At 41.9% G+C, this 24,837-nt stretch overlaps 1 protein-coding gene across 5 annotated transcripts in view; it reads left to right on the forward strand.

Annotated features, from left to right (window-relative positions):
• The first annotated feature begins 710 nt into the window (after positions 1-710).
• Positions 711-24,837, forward strand: part of LOC122550945 (52 kDa repressor of the inhibitor of the protein kinase-like) — a 45,329-nt gene continuing 21,202 nt past the window's right edge. For 4 of the 5 annotated variants that reach the window (XM_043692467.1, XM_043692468.1, XM_043692470.1 and 1 more), the window contains exon 1: positions 711-1,057. In XM_043692467.1, the coding sequence (XP_043548402.1) occupies positions 726-1,057 (332 nt within the window). In that variant the 5' untranslated portion in view covers positions 711-725. Of the gene's footprint in view, positions 1,058-22,166; positions 22,398-24,837 lie in introns of those variants that run through there. The other variant, XM_043692471.1, reaches the window with a different exon arrangement.

The raw sequence follows: 24,837 nt of genomic DNA on the forward strand, positions 1-24,837 counted from the left end.
AGCGTTCAGAGCGCTGCTCCTTTGTCAGGTAGCTCATGGGACAGGATCACAGAACACAGAATTTAAAGTTAAAGATCAAAGTGTCACTTTTTTATATAACCTTAAGTTATCTTGGGACTGTGACTTGAAAGAAGTTCTGGAATTTACATATTAATCAATCCCCATTCTAAGTGATTAATACTTAATAGCAATCTCGGTTTATTAAAATATCACATCAGTTGTATGACACTTTGATCTTTTACTATAAATTCTGTGTCCTATAATCCTGTCCCACTAGCTGCCTGATGAAGGAGCAGCGCTCCGAAAGCTTGTACTTTCAAATAAACCTGTTGGACTATGACCTAGTGTTGTATGATTTTTAACTTGGTCCAAACCTAGCACCTCCACATCCTATGTAGGTTTGATGAGGAGGTGCTAGTGTTAAACTGAGTTTGGACAAAGTCAAAAATCACACAACCCCAGGTTATAGTCCAACAGGTTTATTTGTAAGTACAAGCTTTCGGAGCTTTCCTTCGTCAGTTGGCTAAAGGAGTAGGATCATAGGATTTACAGCCTACTCCACTAGCTACCTCACAAAGGAGCAGCGCTTCAAAAGCTTATACTTACAAATAAACCCGTTGAACTATAACCTGGTGGTGTGATTTTTAACTTTGTCGATACCCAGTCCAACACCAAAATATCCACATCCGGTCGATCCTTCGTTGCGTTTGCTGACACCGAGGAACATGCGCAGTACAGCCCCCGGAAGGGAGGAGGTGTACCGTGACGTCGCCGGGCATTGTGGGATACTGGAGGACCAGCGGCACTCTGCCAGGCTGCGTGCGTGCTGGCGTCACGGCAAGGCGCGTCAAAGCCCTCGGAGCTCTGGCGATTTTCAATCGTTCGGCGGCGGCCGAGCCTGTCGTCTTCCGCCGGAGGGAGAGAAACAAGCGTGCGAGAGGAGGAAAACAACTGATTTCGAGACGATGCCGAACTTCTGCGCGGCACCCAACTGCAGCAGGAAAAGCACCAACTGCCCAGACATCCCTTTCTTCAGGTTCCCCAAAGACCCCGAGAGGTGAGGCAGCCCCGTTACTGGAATGTTCTACCGATTGCACACAGTTAGGGAGCACAGGCATCATCTCCTTACTTCGGTTTGTACTCTTAATCACCCCCGTGTTGCTGTACTAATCGATGTGTCCCTTTGTTTGTTGTCTCCCTTCTGGGCCCACCCCCGCCAGCACCAACAGCAAACATGTCGGATGGTGACCAGTGCGCATGCTCCTGCTCCCCCCCCCCCCCCCCTTAAAGGGACGCCCTCACTTTCCAGCTCTCATCAAAGAGAGTCTCCACAGTGTGGAAACAGGCCATTCGGCCCAACAAGTCCACACTAACCCTCAGTAGAGCATCCCACCCAGACCCATCCCTCCACCCTATCTCTTCTCTCCCCTACCCCACTCAAGATTTCTCTGAATTCCCTTACTGTACACAAGCGCTGCCAACTCACTTGCCAGAGTGAGTCTTCTTGCTTTGTGATGATCTGCGTAAACCCATGCTTTACCCCTCACTGAGTCAACATCATAAGATGATTTTAGGGGACTCTTGTGGCACAGCAGTAGTGTTCTTTTCCCTGGCCCAGAAGGGCACGGATTCAAGTACCATCTGACCTGGAGGTGTGTCGCAGCATATCAGAACAGGTTGATTAGATTGAATGGTTAACAAGAAACTCATTCTTTCTTAGTCCCTTGTGTACCTTTAAGGTAGAACTTGGAGCCATCAGTGTGGCCCAAATGGGGTTTCACAGTGTGTGATCTGAATTCTGATCATTGTCGTGATGTTGGCAGTTGTGATCATCACCAACTTAATGCATACTGCAAAGTCCCAGAGGACTTTTTGCTGAAAAGATTGGAATTGTGGTTCCTGTTGTTTTGTATGAAATTACCAATTTTACACGCACAGCAAAGTACCACAAATGCCAAACAGTGCCCAGATCATCTGTTTCAGAGGATTTTAAAAAAAAATTTAGTTCATTGCTCTTTACATACAGTGCTCTTGCATCCTTCTGTTTGGAGCCTTTAGTTTAACAATTCCTCTGAAATATGACAAATCTGACAATGCCACAGTAAAATATGCCAGATTAAACTGGACTGATGCTGAAGTGGAGCTAGATCTGAACGCCTTCTGATTCAGAAATGAAAGTGTGACCAGTGGGCTAGTAAACAAAAGAATTTTAGCATTGAGGAGTTGTCAGATTGGGAACTGATATAAATTAGCCATCAACAGGGTGATGAGTCAATCAAACATGGCACTAATTAAATATAAGTTGCAAAGTTTTGGCTCAGGGCAAAATCTGCTGCAGGACTGTTCATAAAATGTTAGTTAAGCTTCTGCCTCCCTTTTGACCAGAGTTGGAAGAAAAAGACAAATGATTATGACTCTATGAAGAAAATAAAGCACAATTGGTAACAATAAATCTCCTCTGATAATGGTCTGAGGAGATTGCAAGTGAGATGTGTGAAATATGGCCAAAAATATGAGATCTTTTAAGAAATGTACCTGAGGCATCACCTGTCACTGCACAGTGCACTAGTACTTCAGAGGTGCAGGCCTTGGAGATTGAGCTCAAATCCCACCACAGCAGCTGGTCTGATTGAACTCAATAACTCTGGGATATAAAGCTAGTCTTCGAAATGGTGAACGTAATACTATTATCATAAAATGAATTGTCATAAAAGCACATCTGGTTCACTACTGTGGGAAGGAAATTTGCAGTTTTTGCCTTATATAACTACATATGACTCTGTACACACAGCAATATGGTTGACTGTTAAATGCCCTGTGAAATGGGCAAGGCACTCTGATCAAAAACGATTAAGGTTGGGCAACAAATGCCAACCTTGTCAGTGACACGCATGTTTCATGGTAAAGAAAATATCTTGTAGAATGTTAACATAAAACTGTACACAAGCCATTTGCCATATTACAAGAAAGGCATAGTCATAAATTACTTAAGTGACTGAAAGATTTTTCCTCCTTGTTGTTCTTCACCCTTTGAGACTGCAGAAGAATGGTATCATCAACAATATCTATTCAGCTGGCTAGATCTATTCTTGCGTAGCTCCATTCCTATCTAACTAAACCAAAGCTAGAGAATTATTTGCAATGGTTTCACTTGCTACTGTGCCACCATTAACACTGTTTTCTTATGTATGCTAATGACACCAGCTGTACGTACAAAACACCTTCTTAAATCCTCCACTGTTACTAAATTATCAGATTGCTTATTTGAAATCCACTGATAGATGGCCAAAAATTTCTAAAATGCTCATTTTTGTTTTTAAATCTTTCCATGGTGCTATCCACCCCCTCACTGTATCTCACCCAATCCCATGACCTTCTGAGGAAGCTACATTCCTTTTAATCCTGACTTCCTGTGCATTCCAATTACAACCTCTCTTCCATTTTGGCTGTGCCTTCAAGTAACTCAATCCTGAACTATAGAATTCCCTCCCTACAGCTATGCCTCTCAATCTCATTTTCTTCCTATAAGATACACCTTGTCAGAATCTCCTTGTCAGGCATGTTTGTTATAGTGTGGCTTCCATTAAGCAAAAGCCTCTGAATTGGGTCTCTTTCATTTCTTGTTAAAAGAGAAAGCTGATGGGTGACCAAACATGATGAAGGATTTTAAGAGACTAACAGAAATAATATTCCCAGATGTAGGGAAAATAAAAACTAGAGGTCATTGACAGTCACCAAGAAATCCAGTTGGCAATTCAGAAGAAGCTTCTTTATCCAAAGTATGGTGAGAATGTAGCGCTCTCTATTAGATGGTGTGATGAAAGTGCATGGTATAAATGTAAGTAAGGGAGAAGGAAATGCAAGGTTATGTAATGACACGGCAATGAACCCTAATGCTAATTAAATCAAACATGTAGAAAAGCTTAGGTAAAAACAAGGTTTCCAGCATCTGCAGTCTTTGTTTTTACCACATAGAAAAGCTTACCTCGCCTTGTAATCTTTTAAAGTATGAGTGACAGAGATCTTCCCAAATTCCACTATTTAAAGAAAAATATCAAGTTTATTCTTTAACTCTAAAAGTGAACATTAAACAACAACTATTTACAACTCTAAGCCTCCTTTCTCTTAAAGATCTGTTACCTACCTCCAACTCTATAACACTATACTGATCCCATTAAAATTGCATCAACTTAATTTTCAAAACCACCCAGCGATTTGGTGTCAGTGTCTGTCGTCTTTCAGCTGGAGATCTCCCTGGGTCATCTTTGATCTTTTGCTGCAAGATGTTTCCTATGAAAAATGTACCATTTGATAGTCAATGTTTTGAATAGCAGTCTCTCTCTAGAGGCAGATTGTCGCACTGTCCGGCTAACTCTCCAAAATGCCAGCTCCTTTTATACCCCGAACATCGGATCGTCTCATTGGTTCAATGTTGTCAAAACAGTAAAATACAAATATGATTGGGTTTTAGTATCCTGGGGTATAATTTAAACTGATTGGTTAAATTCAAATTGTTGTGAACATAGCAGCCAAATGTTACATATTTTCAATTTTCCAGTACACTCTGAGCCTGCTAGTCAGTCACATAACGGGTGCCTGCAAACTGTCACTGCCAAAACTACCTTTCACTCTCTCTTAAAGGTACGATACAGGCCTTCAACTTCATAACAGTTATGATGATGGAATTGGATGAGGAAAGACAAGAGGATACTGTGATGGCAAATAAATGGTGACATAAATTGATTAAGCCAAATTATTCGTTATTATGCTGTATTGCTATGTCAGAAATGTATGGGGTAGAATCAGGCTATTCAGCCCAACTAGTTTATACTCTATGGGAAAAACCATTCAGCAGCCTTCATCAAACTTCATCAACAAGATAATTTTCTTGCTTCCCTTAAACACCTTTATGCTGTTTGCCTTGAATGCTCCTTCTGGCAGTCGAATGATTGTCAATACAAAAACTAGCTTTCGATATAAACTCAATGGCTGAAAGTAAGATATTAGAATTTTTTCAGTCATTTAGGATGAAGCGTATGATTGAGGATTAGGATTGTAAAAATTAAGCGCTGTCAGACTGGAAGCTTTTTTATAGATTAGCAAGCAGCAGGCCAATTAGTGAATGAAATTGATTGAATTAAGATCTGAACAAAAAAAAGTTGAATAACTACAAATTCATGCAGCATTGAAGATGGTAGACTAGACATAACAAACTAGGAATGAGGGTTTCAGCATCACAGGAGCTGAAGAAGGGATCTAGCTAAGTGATGTTACAGAGGTGGCAATAGGAACTCTTTAATGATCTTGAGGGCATTTGGTCAGAACTGAAACCAAGTTTGCGAACAGTCTGGTTCAGGCTCAGACAGTTGCCAGCGAGAGGGCTGAAGGTGATATTTAGGAAATGGCATTTGCAACAGGATCAAAAATGATGCCTTCTTTCTTCCCAAATTATTTGTTTGAAGGACGTTTCTGCTCATCAGGACAGGTACAATAGTGCCATCTATTCCTCAGTGTGGAAAATTATCCATGTATGTCCTGTACACAAAAACACCAAATTCAAACCTGGAATGTGTCATCACCAAGTCGCACCTGCACAATGATAACCTCTTCACTGACATCCAGTTTGAATTCCACCAGGATCACTAAACTCTTGACCTTATTACAGCCTTAGTTCAAGCATAGATAAAAGAACTGAATTCCAGAGGTGAGATTAGAGTGGCTAACCTTGACATCAAGGTCTCATTAGATTGTTGTGGCAATAAAGAACCCTGGCAAAACTATTGTCAATAGGAATTGGAGGGGTCGGGGGATCTCTGCTGATTGGTGTCATATCAGGTAAATAGGAAAGTAGTTGTACTTAAAGTCATAGAGATGTATGGCGTGGAAACAGACCCTTTGGTTGAACTTGCCGACCAGTCTACTCCCATTTGCCAGCACTTGGCCCATATCCCTCTAAACTCTTCCTATTCATGTACCCATCCAGACGTCTTTTAAATGTTGTAATTGTACCAGTCTCCTCCATTGCCTCTGGCAGCTTGTTCCATATATACACCACTCTTTGAGTGCAAAAGTTGCCCCTTAGGTCCCTTTAAACTCTTTCCCCTCTCTCCATAAACCTTATGCACTCTAGTTCTGGACTCCCCCACCCAGGGAAAAGACCTTGTCTATTTACCCTGTCCATGCCCCTCAGGATCTTATAAACCTCTATAAGGCCACCCCTCAGCCTCCGATGCTCCAGGGAAAAACTGTTTGTTGGAAGTCAGTTATCTCCGATGCAGGACGTTTTTGCACAAATTCCTCAGTCCACCTACTTGGAGAAGTTACACACCTCCTGGACCAGAGGTAGAAACACTACCATTGTGCCACAAGAGCCCTTAGTTCCTCAGGGTAGAGTCCTAGGCCCAATCGTCTTCAGCTGCTTCATCAATGACCTTCCCTCCATCATAAGGCCAGAAGTAGGGATGTTCACTAATGATTGCATAATGTTCAGCACCATTCATAACTCCTCAGGAACTGAAGCTGCACTTGAAAATTGAATGCAAGACTTGGGCTCAAATGTGGTAAGTAACATTTGTGCCACAGAAACGCCAGGCAATGACCATCTCAAATAAGAGACAATCTAACCATCTCTACTTGACATTCAATGGCATTACCATCACTGAATTGCACACTACCAACATCCTGGAGGTTACCATTGACCAGAAACTCAAATAGACTAGCCATATAAATACAAGGGCAAATCAGAGGCTAGGAATACTGCAGGGAGTAACTCATCTCCTGACTCCAAAATCCTCCTCACTGTATACAAGGCACAAGTAAGTTGTGTGATAGGAGACTCCCCACTTATCTGGATGAGTGCAGCTCTAACAACACTCAAGAAACTTGAAACTATCAGGAGAAACAGCCTGTTTGATTGACACTGCATTGACAAGCAGCCACTGTCTCTGCCATTGACACTTAGCTACAGTTTGTATGCTGCAGAAATTCACTGAAGATACTTCGGAAGCATCTTGGAAGCCCACAAACATTTCCATCTGGAAGGACAATGGCGGCAGATATATTCGAACACCATCTCCTGCAGGTTCCCCTCCAAAACATTCACAATCCTAAGTTAGAAATATATCACTGCTCCTTCAGTGTTGCCAGGTCAAAATCCTGGAATTCCCTCCCTAGCTGCTGTTTTTTTTAATGTAACATCCTCCATGACTTCCAGATGCACCAAAAGCATTTTACAGTAATTTTGAAATTAGCCAATGCTGAAATGTCAGGAAATGAGTGGCTAATCTGTACACACTGACTTTTCACAAAAAATAATTAAATGTATAACCAGATAATCTTTAGTTCATGTTGGTAAAGGAATAATTATTACCGAGGAACCCAGGAAGAGTTCCTCTGTTCTCCTTCAAATGGTGGCTGTTCTTACACCCTGCTTCCGCGACATCCTAGTACACTGCCCAAAGACTCCTCACACTTCTTAACACCCTGTAATGACAGAGAATGTAACACTTGCCCTTTCACCTCCTGCATCTTCACTGTCTAAAGCCCCAAACATTCCTTGTATATTTTGTGCCTTTGTAACCAGTGTGGCCTTGTTTGGGAAGCAATGGCTGCCCAGGGTTGCAATGTCCATGCACCACAAGTTGTTGATTAAAAAGCAAACCCCTCTACCCTTTGTTTTACCCGAGGACACTGTGTGGTCCATACAATGGATAGAAAAAGCATCAGCCTGAAGTGCGCAGTTGGGAATGGATGGGTTGACCAGGTTTCTGTGTGCAGCAATCCCGCAGTTCACCCTGGAAGCTGATCTGTGATCTGAGTTTGTTCATCTTGTTCTCCAGAGATTGTACATTTGCCAGGAGTAAGGTAGGAAGGGAGGTGTTGAAACAGCGTAGTCTCAGTCTTACTAGCAGGCCAGCCCACGTACCCAGCTTTCTTGCAGGTTTCTTACATTTGGGTGGTCTGGTGGAGTGGATTTTGACTCCTTCCAGTTAAGTGATCCCCCTAAGAGCCTGTGGACCAGGTAGGTTGCAGTTTGGTGTATTTTTGCAGAGGGTCTGCTTAGGACCCAGTGTAGCAAATAATTTCCTGTGTTTTTTTTTTACTGGAGCGAATGTGCTTTGGACCCAGTGGAGAAGGTAAGTTTCTGCTTCTGTTCTGATTTATCCAGTTAGTTCCTGGTTTCAGTTGCTGCCAACTTGTTGCTTCAGCTCCAGCCACGTTTTTAGCAGAGGTGTTTGGGCTGCTCTCCAGGTAAGTTCTGATAGATTTCATGAGGAGAAAGTGAGGTCTGCAGATGCTGGAGATCAGAGCTGAAAATGTGTTGCTGGAAAAGCACAGCAGGTCAGGCAGCATCCAGGGAACAGGAGAATCGACGTTTCGGGCATAAGCCCTTCTTCAGGATTCTTGAAGAAGGGCTTATGCTCGAAACGTCGATTCTCCTGTTCCCTGGATGCTGCCTGACCTGCTGCGCTTTTCCAGCAACACATTTTCAGCTCTGATAGATTTCATGTCAAGTAGGTGTCTTATGGGGCCAGGAACATTTTGTGTTGGTTCTGCTGCCCGAGGCGGTCTCTCGGATCCCTCAGTTTTCCGGCAGGCTGCCCCAGGGTGGTCAAATGGGTCGTGGGTACCACATGGTCTGCTGCCTTCATCCAGTAAGCTGGTTTTGAGGATCGGAGGAGCTTCAACCTGTGAATATAGATAAAACAGATGTATAAGTAATTTTTAAAAGGATGCTATTAAGTTTAGAGTGTAGAACATTTGTAGGAAATAGGAAACTTAGATCTGCATGCAGGAGCTCGCAAGGAGTCTACCATATCCAGCGCCGTCTTGCTTCAGTGCCTGTGTATCTTAGAGAGAACAGCAGTGCCTTTGTATTTTAGAGAGAACAGCAGTGCCTGGTACAAAGATTTATTTGGAAGTACTAGTTTCTAAATAAACTTGTTGGACTATAACTGGTGTTGTTTGGACCCAGTCCAATATTGGCACCTCCACATAATGTACACAAGACCTCATTGTGAGCAGTGAGTTCAAGGTACATTCCTTGTAGAAGGACGCACTGGTTACAAAGGCCCGACAACATCTCCTCTTCCTCAGGCAGCTGAGGAAATTTGACATAACAGCGAATACCCTTGTCAACTTTTATAGGTGTACCATTGAGAGCATTCTGTTTCACTACCTGTTATGGCAACTGTACCATTCAAGATCGGAGATGGTTACAGAGAGTGGTGAACTCGGCCTGGACAATCACAAAGGCCAACCTCTCATCTATAGTATCTATCTACCAGGCTCACTGTCAAGGAAAGGCTGCCAGCATTCTTAAAGATCCATCTCACCCTGGCAATGTTTTTCTACAACCTCCACCATCAGGGAGAAGGTATAGAACCCTGAACACACACACACCAGCTGGTTTTGTAACAGTTTCTACCCTACTATTGTTAGAATACTGAATGGACTCACACTCTTAACATTCGCCTGTACCTGTGTTTTTGCTTTTGTCGTTGTTTACCTATTATTTACTATCTATGCTACTTAACTCTGTGATCTGCCTGTATTGTTTGCAAGACAAAGCTTTTCACTGCCTCAGTACGCATGACAATAAATTCAATGCAAATTCAAATTCAATTCAAATGACATCTTTCAATTTAGTCTTTTCCTTTCAGTGCTCACAATGAGGTCTTGTGTACATTATGTGGGGGTGCCGATATTGGGCTGGGGTGGGCAAAGTTAAAAATCGAGCCACACCAGGTTATAGTCCAATAGGTTTATTTGGAAGCTAGTACTTCCAAATAAATCTGTTTGATTATAACCTGGTATTGTGTGATTTTTAACTTTGTCCTGTATATTAGTGAGACCAAATGCAGACTGGATGACTACTTTGACGAAACAACTCAAATTTGACTATAAAAATTGCCCCAACCTTCCAGTTGTTTGCGATTTCAATAAATCATCTTATTCCCATATTGACACTTTTGTCTTGGGCTTGCTACAATGCTTCAGTTAAGCTCAATATAAGTTGGAGGAACATAATCTCATTTTCTATTTAGGAACTTTACAGTGTTCAGTAGTCAATTTCAAGTTCAGCATCTGTAGTTCATTACAATAACCATCCCCCACCCTGTTACTCCTCTATCACCATTAGCACTCCCTTTGTCTTTTGATCAGAGTACCCTCACTTTCTGATCCACCCATTCCTCTGCTTCCCCTCTGTCAACAGCATAAAAACCACCACTGTCCAGCCCCTTCCAGTTCTGAAGAAGAGTCATATTAGACTTCAAACATTAACGTTCTTTACAGATGTGCCAAACTTGCTGATTTTTCACATATCAGAATCTGCAGTATTTTCCTTTTCTCTATGCAAGTCTCTAATTAGAGTCATGCAGCATAGAGACTGACCCTTTGGTCAAACTCGTCCATGCTGACCAAGTTTCCCAAATTAAACTAGTCCCATTTGTCTGTGTTTGGCCCATATTCCTCTAAACCTTTTCTATTCTTGTATTATCCAAATATCTTTTAAATGTTGTAATTGTATCTGCAGGTAATTGTACCTTCAGGTGAATTGGCCATGCTAAATTGTCCATAGGATAGGTGCGTTAGTCAGAGGGAAATTACTCTGGGTGGGTTACTCTTTGGAGGGTTGGTGTGGACTTGTTGGGCCAAAGGGCCTGTTTCCACACTGTAGGGAATCTAATCTAATCTACCACTTCCTCTGGCAGATCATTCCATGTACGCAGCACACTCTGTATGGAAAAAGTTGTCCCTTGGATCCTTTTTAAATCTTGCCTTAAAAATATGTCCCCTCGTTTTGAGCTCCCCTACCCAAGGAGTTATTCACCTCATCTATACTCCTCATGATTTTATAAAGCCTTATAAGGTCACCCCTTAAGCTCCTAGATTCCAGCCTCTCCTTATAACTCAAACCCTCCAGTCCCAGTTACATTCTTATAAATCTTTTCTGAACCCTCTCCAATTTAATGATGCCCTTCCTATAGCAGGGTGACCAGAACTGTAAACAGTATTCCAAAAGCGGCTGACCAAAGTCTTTTACAATTGCAGTATGACGTCCAAACTCTTGCCTCATTGATCAGACCATTGAGTACAAACATGCCAAATGCCTTCTTCACTACCCTGTCTACCTAATTTCTGATGAAGGCTTTTGCTCGAAACATTGATTTTCCTGCTTCTCGGATACTGCCTGACCAGCTGTGCTGTTCCAGTAAAGTACTCACTTTAGTCTTCTCTGAAAGTTGTGTCACAGGTAGACAGGATAGTAAAGAATACATACCTGAATTCTAGGTCTCTCTGTTTGACAATACTCATGGCCCTACTATACAAGATCTGCCCCTTGTTTTGTTGCTACCAAATATGCCATCTCGCATTCCTCAGCCCATTGGCCTTTGTTGTTCTTACCAATGTGTAAAACAATCTCTGTCAAAAGGGCGAGCGAGAGGACAATGTGCTGCAACCAATCTGAGCCATCCTTGATCTTGGCATCAGAGAGGCACACACATCCTGAATTCTTACTCACGGCCACATCTGTGCCCCTGACTGGAGAGTTCCCTATAACAATTATTCTTTTAAACCTTGACAAACCCTGCTTAACAGAAGATTCATTCTTGGTAACCAAGATCTGGCTGCCACTGCTATTTTTCTCTGAGAGGCTATCCCTGCCAACAGTACTCAAAACTGTATCTGTTCGAGAGGGATAGCCACAGGAGACTCCTGCACTACCTTCCTTACAGTCACCCAACCATCTGACTGAACCTGCAGTGTGATTATCTCTCTAAAGCTAATCATCATCATACTGTATGCTTTCTGCATGTTCCTCGGTGACTCCAACTGCCTCTCCAGCCGAGTCTGATATGAGACACATCCAGGAACAGTCAACTATTCCCTAATCACCCATATCTGAAGAGGAGCATATTACTCCACTAATTGCTATAATTGCCCCTTAAAATTTAGCTTATGTAGACTTTGCCTAATAAAATTCTCACTTTGCTCAATGTTGCAGACTTACTGCTGACTCTGTCTGCTGGGAGAACTTAAACCCATTTGACCTAAACGAAGTCATCGTAAATATAATTTTTGTTAAAAAGTCTCCCCTTCCCTTACCTGCAGGTTTTAAGTACGAAAATAGAAAAAAAATTAAGATTAAAATCCAACACTTAGCTTAACTCCCAAAACTGAAAATGGCCTCTTTCTCAGATCCTCTATAAGGTGGCGGCATGCCAATTCCTCTGAATCCTTGATTCAGCCTCAAAATATAACGGATCCAGAAACCCTCCTTCCCTTCATGATTGCACCACTACTAACAAATCCTTGACAGACCAGTGAAAAAGGTCACTCTCCCGTTCTCTTCCGTCACTAGAAAGATCTCTCTCCAGAGCCCTTGAGTTTGAAAGGAATCAAAATCCATTGCAGTGTTTGAAGCGAAACAACCCAAAAAAGAACGTGTTAGAAATCAAAATTTAGAAAGAAAATTCAACGGTATAAGACATAGGAGTGGAAGCAAGGCCATTCGGCCCATCAAGTCCACTTCGCCATTCAATCATGGCTGATGGGAGTTTCAATTCTGCTTACCTGCACTCTTCCCGTAGCCCTTAATTCCTTGCGAGATCAAGAATTTATCAGTCGCTGCCTTGAAAACCCCCAACGTCCCAGCCTCCACTACGCTGCGTGGCAATGAATTCCACAGGCCCACCACTCTCTGGCTAAATTGACCCCTTTATGTAAAGAGTTGGTTTCAAGGTGACTGAAAAAGGCAGTCAGCTTGTACCAATTTTCGATCTTTAGATTGTTACACCAGTTACTGACGAAAGATCATCAGTCTGAAATATTAACTCTCTTTCTCTCACTCTCAGCTGCTGCCTAATGTGTTTTTCCCCAACATTTTCTTTTTAATTCCAGTCTGATTTAGTTATATCATGGGTCTTTACTTTTACATCATTCTGATACTATACTACAAATTCCCTTTCCTTTATTAGTTCAAGAAATATCTTGTAGATCTGACAAGCTCTGAATTCTCTTATTAATTTATTTGGTTCCATAGATTACTTGTTCAGATCATTAGCCATATGACTATGTTCTGCGATAGAGTGCATACAAATTAAAACTATACACCGGTCTAATGCTATATTTTAATATATTTTCTCACTCAGAGGACAGTGAATTTTTAGAATTCTCTGCCCCAAAGGCTTGTGGGTGTTGAGTGATTTACTACATTCAAGACAAGACCAATAGGTTTCTAGGTTTTATCACTGGAGAGGTATGTGGGAGAATGGTGTTGAGCTTGATGATCAGATATGATGTTGTTGAAGAGTGGAGTAGGCCCGAATGGCCTCCTCCTCCCATTTCAAATGTTGTAAGTGTTGCTGGTGTTTCATTTTAATCAGAGTACTGTATTAAAAGAGATGTCTAGATTGTATTGTGAAAAACGTAGAAATTAGTCAAATTCTAGACTCTCTGGAATAATTAGAGTTTCAATCTGGATTGGTTGTTGATTTGATTTTTTTTTATATTTCTCAAAAAGCTGGCTTTCTCAAATAGGTGGACTTTCACTTTTTAATACAATGTTTCAAATTTGAACCATGGTATATATCAATCATACACAATTGATTTCATACACTAACTTATTAAATTCTTTCTCATACAGTGAAACTTGAGGTCTTCCTACATCTATGTCCAAATTTTAAAACTAAATTTACCTGCGACCTAATCACAATTTCTGAATTATCTCCTCATTCCATATCTGACTGCAATTTGATTGATCTGTTCTCAGTGTAAATTAGCTGACTAATCATAACAATCCCTATCTTAGTAATAGTCTGTCTCACCATCAATGTTCAGTAGCAGCATTGACTATCTAAACTGCTTTACCAGCTACAAGATATTTCATTTTTTGCTGCTGTTTCAAATTTCTTAAGTTCAGAACCCATAGCTTTGACTGTAGGCTTTGATCTTTAACCTTGATTTCTTATTATAAACAATTTCAATAATCTCATTATGAATTTTAATTGAAACAAGTTATTGGAGAAATTGTTCAGGGATGATTTCACATCACTTCTCAGTTGGACTTGTTAACAAGATACACCAAATGTCTTTACCCAACTTAAATAGTAAAATGTCAATTTTTGTTTTTCTCATATGGGTTCTGAACTACTTAAGAAATTTGAAACAGCAGCAAAAAAATGAAATACTATACATAATAGGTACATCAAAAAGCACGTAAGGTTCCAGCATTGTTCTTAATGCAATGAGGAATGATGTGAAATGGATGAAAGGTTTAATAAAGGTTTAACAGCAGATTTAATAATAACTTTCAAAAGGAAATTGGATCCATTCTTGAAGGGGTGAAATTTAAATAGTTGTGGGGAGTGAGATGAATTGGATAGCTCTTTGATAGAGCTGGCAAAGGCACAATGGATCAAATGTGATCTGTAAGGTTTAAGAATTAACCCACCCTATCTCCCAGCATTTACCTTCCATGTAATCAAATAGTTGCACATGAAAAGCAGAAGTAAGCGTTTCAGCCACCTTAAGCCTACTCTGCCTTTCAATAAGGTTATGATTGTTCTGACAGTAAACTCAAATCCATTTTCTCACCTGCCCTGATAAACGTTTACCCACTTGCTTAACAAGAAGCTGTTTACATATGCCTTAAAAATATTTGTTTTCTGTTTCGCTTCAATCACCTTTTCAGGAAGCGTTACAAAGACATACAGTTTTGCCTTGCCCTTTTGACCCCTGATTTTTAAAAAGTAAACCCTAGTTTTTGATTCCCCCACAAGAGAAAATACTCGCGAAATCCAACCTGTCAAGATCAGTTTGGGTCAATTATGTTTCAGTCAAGTCTGGAGTAAGGTTTTGAAGCTTGAGGATCTTCAAGTCTGAGTTGAGATGGAATCTGAATTGCAGACATTGCACTACATTAGGGAATAGGAAAGGTTTCCTTTCTTTTTCACTTGTGATACATGGGAATCGCTGGTTGGACCGCATTTACTGCCTGGTTCTAGTTCCCCTTGAGTTCGTCATGGCGAGTGTGCTGCCTTGAACGTGCATTACGTGTGCTGTAAATAGACCCACAATGCTGTTCAGGAGGAAATTCCAGGATTTTGACCTAGCAACACTGAAAAAATGGTGATATATCTCCAAGTCAGGAGGGAAACTTATAGGTGGTGATCCCATGTATCTGCTACTCTTGTCCTTCTAGATGTTAATGATTGTGGATGTGGAAGCTACTTTTTAAGGATCTTTGCATTTCTGCAGGCATCTTGTAGATGGTAAAGCAGTTTAGATAGGCTTTGCAGCTACTGAATATTGATGGTGAGACAGTGGATGTGATGCCAATCAAGTGGGTTGCATTGTCCTGGATGGAGTTAATCTTCTTCAATGTTTTTGGAGCTGCCCCCTTCCAGGCAAGTGGGGAATATGCCATCACTCTCCTCATTTGTGCACTTGCAGATGGTCATCAGGCTTTGAGGAGTCAGGAGATGAGTTACTCGCTGCAATATTCCTAACCGCTGTATAGTGTGCACGAACATGCACCACGGGCAGACACACACATACACACACACGGACAGGGACACCAGCATACCAGAAATTTAAGAGAGTTGGGGTACAGAGGTGAGTGTAATGGCCATCACTAAGCTGGAAGGTCTGAGGGTGGGTAAATCACCTCGACCAGACGGACTATACCTCTGAGTTCTGATGTAGATAGGAAAAGATTGTAGAGCCATTGGTGATCTTTCAGGAATCACTGGAATCAGAGAAGATGTCAAAGGTCTAGAAATGGCTAATGTAACACCCCTGTGTTACATTAGAAGGGAAGGAGACAGAAGACAGGAAAATATAAGTCAGTTAGCCTGACCTCAATCATTGGTATGCATTTAGAGTCTATTATTAAGGAAGAGATTGTGAAGTACTTGGAAGTCCATGGTAAAGTAGGGCTGAGTTAGCACGGCTTTGTCAAGGGGAGATCATTCCTGTCAGGACAAATTTGTTACAATTCTTTGAGGAGATAGTGAGCAAGTTAGACAAAGGGGAACCAGTGGACATGATGTGTTTGGATTTCCAGAGGCCTTTGACAAAGTGCAACACAGGAAGCTGCTAAATAAGATTAAAAGTCCATGGTCTTGGGTACTGGCAAGGATGGAGGATTGGCTGACTGGCAGAAAACAGAACAGGGTTAAAGCAGTGTTTTTCATGATGGCATCCCGTGATTAGTAGAGTTCTGCAGGAGTCCTTGCTGGACCACATCTATTTACGTAATACATTAACAATCTGGATGAAGGAACTGGGGGCCTTCTTGTGAAGTTTGCACATGACACAAAGTTGGTGGAGGGACAAGTAGTGCTGAGGAAGCAGGGAGGCTGCAGAAGGATTTAGACAGGCTAAAAGACTGGGCAAAGAAGTGGCAGGTGGAATACAATGTGGGAAAATATGAGGTTTTGCAATGTGGAAGGAAGAATAGAGGTGTCAGGCGTATTTTCTGAACAGGGAAAGAGTTCAAAAATTTGAAGCACAGAGGGATTTAGGAGTCTTAGTTCAGGATTCTCTGAAGTTTAACATGCAAGTTCAGTTGGCAATTACAAATGCGTACGCAATATTAGCTTCATTTCAGGAGGGCTAGAATATATGAGCAGAGATGTACTTCTGAGGCTGTTTAAGGTTCTGGTCAGCCTGCATTTGGAATATTATGAGCAGTTTTGGGCCCCATACCTAAAGAAGGATGTTCTGGCCTATGAGGGTGTTCAGAGGAGGTTTACAGGAATGATCCCAAGATGAGGAGCTTGTTGTATGAGTAGCAGTTGAAGACTTTGTGTCTGTACTTGGAGTCATAGAGATGTACAGCATGGAAACAGACCCTTCGGTCCAACCCGGCCATGCCGACCAGATAACCCATCCCACTTAATGGAGTTTTAGAAGGATCAGAGGGTATATCATTGAAATATGCAGAATATTGAGAGGCCTGGATAGAGAGAACATGAAGAAAATGTCTCCACTAGTCGGAGAGACTAGGACTTATGTTAGGTTATTTTTCTTGAGTTTCTTATAAACCTGATGCAACTGCAATATGCCAATGTCTGTGAACAGCCAAACTTTTATTAAGCAAGTACAAGCTTTGGAGGATCACTTAATATCTTTGCAATGCTTGCAAAGTGTGTCAAGAGAAGCTCTCTCTCTGAACAAAGGAACAGTCCTCCCTTTATACAAAATCTTTACATCAAAGTCAGTAATACCACAAACAACCCCAGCCATTCTCCCACAGTCACATGCCACTCAAGGCACAATGTAGTGATCACAACATCTCCACAAACAATATAATGTAACTCATCCTTTAATGACCAGATCTGTTGTTAATCGTTTTTTTAACTGTAGGGAGTAGTCAGAATTTTAATTGCAATGTTCTTATTGATTCTGAATAGGGGATGATAATGTAAATTCTTTTACTCTGAGTAATTAGGAAATGGGCATGCAAATGGCTCTGAATGACAAGAGATGAGAATGTAAATTCCTTACATTCTACCTGTAAGACATAGACAGGTCACCTTAAGACAGAGGCATATTACCCTATCCCCGGGACATCCAATGTCCTACAGTTCAGCAGAGCAAATTAACCCATTGATATCTCAACCTGAGGGCACAGCCTCAGCGTGAAGGGATAACCCTTTAGTACTGAGATGAGGTGGAATCTCTTCAGCCAGAGGGGGGTTAATCTGTGGAACTTATTGCTGCAGAGGGCTGTGGAGGCCAAGTCACTGAGTGTATTTAAGACAGAGGTAGATAGTTTTCTCAACCCCATTCTCCTCATAATGCTTGATCCCCTTACTAAGCAAGAGCCTATCAGCTATGATTGAATGGCGGAGCAGACAAATGGCCTAATGATGGGCCAAATGGCCTACTTCAGCTCCTATATTGTATGGTTGTGTAAGGGAGGCAGATTCACTTGTACCATTCTTTGAAACATTGGAAATAAGAGCAGGAATAGGCTTTGGGCTCCTAGACACCGCTCATCATTCATCAAGATTGTGGCTGATTATCTCAATGCCCTATTTCTGCACATTACTCATGTCAAAGTTTGTGAGAAGATTTGTAGCCCGTGTGTGTTGTTGTGGTTCTGTTTGAACACCAAGTAGCCATGAAACGACACTACCAGCTATCCTTAGTAGCCACACGTAGATGACAAGCAACATGAATTCGACTGGGACAACACTACTATTATAGGACAAGCCAAACAGAGAACAGCCAGGGAATTCCTAGAGGCATGGCACTCATCCACAGATTCAGTCAATAAGCACATCGACCTGGACCCAATATACCGGCCACTGCAACGGACACCTGGAACTGACAACCAGAAGCGACAGATTCAAACCACTACAAACGCCGGAGGAAAGATCACAGAAGCGCTTCACAGGAGGCTCCCAAGCACTGAGGATGTCACCTAGACAGGGGATGAAACGTCTGCAATACAAATTCCCAGCTCGGCGAACAGAACAACAACAGTACTCATATTCTTTGCCTTCCAGAAATCTGTCTATTTTGTTTGCAAATATATAATCAGCAACTGAGCCTTAACCCATTGTTATAGAACCCTGGTTGGGAGTAAGATCGTCCCTTCATACAGTCTGTTTAGCCCTGTCAGAATTTCAGAAGTGTTTAGAAGGGTATAAACCAAACACATGCAAATGGGATGAGGTCAGTTTGGGAAACCTGATCAGTATGGATGGGTTGGGTTGAAGGGCCTGTGTCCTTACTGTATGATTGAGTATAAAAGGCCTACATTTGTCGCCACCAACCATCTTTTTACATGCTTATAGAAGTTCTTGCAATCTGCTTTTATATTCCTTGCAAGGTTGCTCATATTAATTTCTTTCCCCTCTTAAACAGCTGCTTTGTTGAATTCTGAATTGCTCCCAGACCTGGGCTCGCTACATTTTTGAGCAGTTTTATGATTTCTCATTGGTCTAATACTATCCTTAATTTATTTTTTTTAACCATCATTGGACCTCTTTTCCTGCTCTGTTCTTTTCACCTGAAAGAAATTGTAACTACTGTGGTTTGTGCTTTCATGGGTGCCCTCTTGAGGTGCAGTAGTAATATCCTTACCCCAGACCAAGAGGCCCAGGTTCAAGTCCCACGTATTCTACGGATGTGTAATAACATCTCTCAACAGATTGATTTAGAAGCATAGGTTTGTGCACTTATTGCTTAAATATTCACCATTGCCTATCAGTTGTACTGAGGTTGTAATAAGGTTGTCTGGTGCATTGCAGCCAACTTAACTCTGAAACTTTTGTACTCTGCTTAGATTTAGGACCTTAGTTTTAGATTGGATTTCTTTATATTCCATCCCAATGAAGAATTCTATCCTGTTTTGGTCACTCTTGCCTAATGGAACTCTCCCAATAAGATTTAATTATCTCCTCCTTGTTGCACAAAACCAAATCTAGGATAGCCTGTTCCTGAATTGGTTTCTCAATGTATTGGTTTGTGAAAAACATTTGCAAACGCTCCAAGAATTTCTGTACTACTTTTTTTTCATTTCTATCTGTTTCCCTTGCTCTTGTCTTCCCATTCTGGCTCCTCTCCCTGCCACTCTAGTTTAAATCATCCCCAGTTGTGGGCGGCACGGTGGCACAGTGGTTAGCCCTGCTACCTCACAGCGCCAGAGACCCGGATTCAATTCCCACCTCAGGCGACTGACTGTGTGGAGTTTGCACGTTCTCCCCGTGCCTGCGTGGGTTTCCTCCGGGTGCTCCGGTTTCCTCCCACAGTCCAAAGATGTGCAGGTCAGGTGAATTGGCCATGCTAAATTGCCCATAGTGTTAGGTAAGGGGTAAATGTAGGGGTATGGGTGGGTTGCGCTTCGGCGGGGCGCTGTGGACTTGTTGGGCCGAAGGGCCTGTTTCCACACTGTAAGTAATCTAATCTAATCAGTTGTACAAGTGAACTGCAAGGATATTGGTCACAGCCCTGCAGGGGTACAACCTGTCCACCTTCTACAGGCCCGATCTCGCCTGGAATTGGGAATGTACTGTTACTAAAAAGAAAAAATGAGTAGGGTTATGAGAAGAAGGCCAGAGAGTGGCACCAGATGGGATTCTCATTTGAAGAGCTGGCACAGACACAATGGACCGAATAACCACCTTATACACCATAACAGTTCTGTTATTTTGCGTATTTTCCTGCTTCTCGGATGCTGCCTGACCTGATGTGTTTTGATCAGTGATGTCAGATCAACAGCAAATTTTAAATCTGAAAATGATATAATGCTATCCAAAGTTATAAAGGAAATACATCTGTGGTGGTGGGATCCGTTTGTAGGTGGCGGAGGATGATGTGATGTATCTGGAGGTTGGGAGGTTGGAAGGTGTTCTGTCCTCCTTGCGTTGGGAGAGGTGGGGAAGGGTGGTGGAGGAGCTATTTGTAGGAGCTTGTTGTGTGCAAACTGGCTGACTCTTTCCTGTATTGCAACAATAACTATAGTTCAAAGTTTCTTACTTGGTTGTAAAGCATTTTGAGATGTTCTGTTGTGAAAACACTATATAACTAAGAGTTTTTTTTAATGCTGATAACCTTTTCATAGATCAAAACTTCTTACTCTTTCCATCCTCTTCTGTCCAGATCTCTTTAGAAGCCAGTTACATTGCTTGTTTCATATTCCTCCTCGCTGATTCCACAATCCACTTGCACTTTGGAAGAAGCTCTTCCTGATATCCTTTGATTTTACTTCAAATTTTTTAACCGGATTGAACAATTTGTTTTCATTGAGTTTTGTATCTACTGGTTGGATGTGAAAACTTGAACTGCACTATTCTGAAAATTTCTCCTTTTCCAGATAAAAGCCCAGCTTCCTAAACTTTCCCTTATGATGTCTTAATCACTTTTCTCACTAAACCTTTAAAATGCCAACACATACACCACTTATTGACGAGGTTGCCCTTCAGGAAACAGGTTTGACACTTATTGTGATGAAGACCTTATGCTCGGAACTTCGACTGTCCTGCTCCTTGGATGCTGCCTGACCGGCTGTGCTTTTCTAGCACCACACTCTGATCTCCAGCATCTGCAGTCCTCACTTTCTCCCATGTAATAGCATGTATGCTATTTTTCAAAGGGCCTTTAGTATAGGAGTAAAGGCATTGTTAGCGTGCCCTTTGAAGATTATTAATGCACTAGTTGGCAAGTGGGTAGGCTTGATTTATGGAAATCCAAAACATAGGGACACAGTTGGGGCCAGATATTTATTTAAACCTTCTGAGTGAAGTGATTTATTATGAATATCTGGAATTCTTTACTGCAGAGGGTTGTGAATACGGCATCATTGAATATATTTGATACTGATATTAACAGATTTTTGGTGCCTTAAAGAATTGACATATTGAGGAGAGTTGAGTTGACATTATGATTGATCACGATTGTATTAAATAGCAGAAGAGGTTAGCTAATCTTAATAGATTATGCCTTTTCAGATAATTTAACTTATTTAATAATTGTTTATTTTGAGTCCAATTGAAAATCTTTCGTTCACTACAAAAATATGAGTGCTTTTAAAATCAGACACATTGATGTGAGGTAGTACCACTATTTTCTTGTTCCCTATTCTACAGTTTCTTTTGTGTCTCTGGAGACGAGTGAATATATGTTTCGTGTTCTGATTCCTTCATGTCCTCCCGGAACAGAAGTAGATATTTTTTAATTTACCTGTTCAGGAATGTTGTTACATGCTTCTGGTGGAACTTAACCCAGGCCTCTTGGTTCAGAGGTTGGGACACTACCACATCACCACAAAAGCGTCTCTACCATCATAAAAGTAGCAGTGTTTCCCACGTTTTTAAATTGGAGTAATTTGGAAGATTTTTGAAGATGGTCCGAATTTCCTGATGGCCTCGGAGCTGACACTTGCCTGCAGCATTCTGCCTGTGCAATTTATATTTTCTAAATCAATCGATTCAGAGATATTATTGCACACCTCTGGATCAGGTGGGACTTATCCCCCTGGTCTCACGACCAATACGCCACCAACAGCCTCTCCAGATGGGCAGTATCCTGAGAGCTCTGGTAGCTAGAAACTTTGAGTTACTATTATTGTATCTGAATGTGTGGTTTTGTTTGGCGCGTTGGCGCGGCGCATTGTGGTCTAGCGGAGGTCCTTACTTGACCTCCCAAGCCGCATCTGTAACAGAGCAACCCTGTGCCAGTGGAAGAGGCGTTGTTGCTTCAGAGGAAGGGGGTGGGGCAGGAGGGCTCGTCCCTGCTTTTTCCAAACAAAAGGGAAGATAAATAAATAAATCAAATCTATACGAAATGCCGAATTTCTGCGCGGCTCCGAACTGTAGCCGCGGGAGCACCAATTACCCGGACTTACCTTTTTTCAGGTTTCCTAGAGACCGCGAGAGGTGAGCACTCGATATTTTACCAATCTGTTCTGCCTTCCATTAAAAACGACTTCTCTTCGTGAAACGCTTTGCTGCCACCCCCACCTCCCCCGAGGTCGCGCAGATGTTGGCCCGGAGCTTTCGAGGGAGGCCGATGTTGACCCAAAATTTAACCTCAGGCTTGTGCTTCCACTTCCCGTCGCTAGGCCTCGCCGACCAGGGTGCGCGCATGCGCAAAACCTGCTTCTCTCTCCGGAGCCTCTTAACAATGTGCATCATTGATATGATTGATTGAATAGAATAGAATCCCTCCACCGCGGAAACAGGCCCAGCAGGTCCACACTGACCCTCCGAAGAATAACCCATAGGAAGAGTTTAGATGGATATGGACCAAATGCTGGCAAATGGTACTAGACTTTTCAGGATATTGTGTCAGCATGGATGAGTTCGGCTGAAGGGTCTATTTTGGTGCTCTACATCTCTATGACTCTGACAGTATTCGGGTCTCTGTGTTAATAGTCTAACGATAACTCCACGAGGCCATTGTCTGCCTTGCTTCTACTCCTTTCACTCCAGCAATGACTCCTGTGTCTCACTCATTCTTTGAAGTCCACTAACTAAATGAGTGACACAACTAATGCACCTATCTTACACATCCCTGAGCCCTATTGGTAATTTAGCATGGCCAATTCACTTAACCTGCACATGTTTGGACTGTGGGAGGAAATCCACGCAGGGTCGTGGAGAAATTGCAAACTCCATACAGACAGTTGTCCAAAGATGCGGGTCCCTGATGCTGTGAAGCAGCAGTGCTAAATTGCTCTATCCATGCGCTCGCTCGGCTCTCTCTCTCTCCCCCTCGCACGCTCTTCCCTGCCCACTCGTTTATCGAACATGTCGCCATCTCCACCCACCAGATGCTGCCTGGCTTGCTATGCTCTTTCAGCCTCCTTGTCAACCCATCCTAATTTTCCTCTCTCATACCATGCTTCCACTGCCTTCCCTATTCTCTTCTGATAGAGTCATAGAGATGTATAGCATGGAAACAGACCCTTCTGTCCAACCCAACCATGCTGACCAGATATCCCAATCCAATCTAGTCCCACCTGCCAGCACCCAGTCCATATCCTTCTAAACCCTTCCTATTCATATACTCATCCAAATGTTGCAGTTGTACCAGCCACCACCACTTCTTCTGGCATCCTCATTCCATACACGTACTACCCTCTGCATGAAAAAGTTGCCCCTTAGTTCCCTTTTATATCTTTCCCCTCTCACCCTAAACCTCTGCCCTCTAGTTCTGGACTCCCCCACCCCAGGGAAAAGACTTTGTCTATTTATCCTATCCATGTCCCTCATGATTTTGTAAACCTATATAAAGTATGAATGCTAGCTTTTTGTGATTTCTGAAGGAGGATCCTGAAATCCTTCTGTACATCTTGCATTTGATAAGGAGTCTATCAAAGGAATTTACCACTAAAATTATGATCCTCTGCAGTGCAGCATGTTTTGTCTCATTTGTTGTCATTGCCTCACTTTAGATGAGTTGTTTTTTCTTGCTTGTTTCCACTCTAGTACTCCATTTTTAACTACCTAATAGGTCTTTTTATACTACAGGATGGGGCTGAATAAGGAATAAGTATTAAGTTTCTTCAAGGAGATGGTCATAAATTTGTTCGGGAAGATGCCAATATCAATTTAACCTTTTTGTTACAACAGTGTTTAAAAACTATTTTTGAGAAGATTTATAGCTGAGGTTGGTGCTAAGTATGTTAGTTAGCTCGCTGAGCTTGTTTGTTTTCAGACGTTTCGTCACCATACTGGGTAACATCAGTGAGAATCACCCATGAAGTGCTGGTGGGTATGTCCTGCCTCTCTCTCTTAGTACTTCAACGAGCTACATCACACTGCAGCACCCAAGAACTACAAAAAGAAACTACAGAAGAAAAGTATCTATACAAGGTTTTCATGAAAAACAGATACCCAGTAAACGCAATCCGCCAAATCTTCAGAAATAAGCCCAAACAAGCAGACACGATGCAACCAAAAACTATAGCACATTATGTAACATCAAAGATATATCAGAAATGTCTTCCTGTCCACTCATACCTTGTGGCATCATGGTAGCCCACAAATGTTCCAAACACACTTAAACAGCGACTAATGAAACTAAAGGATCCATTAGATACTACCAACGAATCCAATGTCATTTACAAGATACCATGCAAGAACTGTAAAAAACACTACATTGCCAAACAAGCAGGAAATTTTCCACCAGGATACACACACACCAACTAGCCACCAAAGACATGACCCACTATCACTAATTTCCATACATATAGACAAACAAGGGCATCACCTTGATTGGGAAAACACACATGTTCTAGGACAGGCAAAACAAATACGCACAAGAATTCTTAGAGGCATGACATTCTAACCAGAGCTCCATCAATAAACACAT

This window comes from Chiloscyllium plagiosum, chromosome 6 (assembly GCF_004010195.1).
Source record: "Chiloscyllium plagiosum isolate BGI_BamShark_2017 chromosome 6, ASM401019v2, whole genome shotgun sequence".
NCBI classification, from domain to species: domain Eukaryota; kingdom Metazoa; phylum Chordata; class Chondrichthyes; order Orectolobiformes; family Hemiscylliidae; genus Chiloscyllium; species Chiloscyllium plagiosum.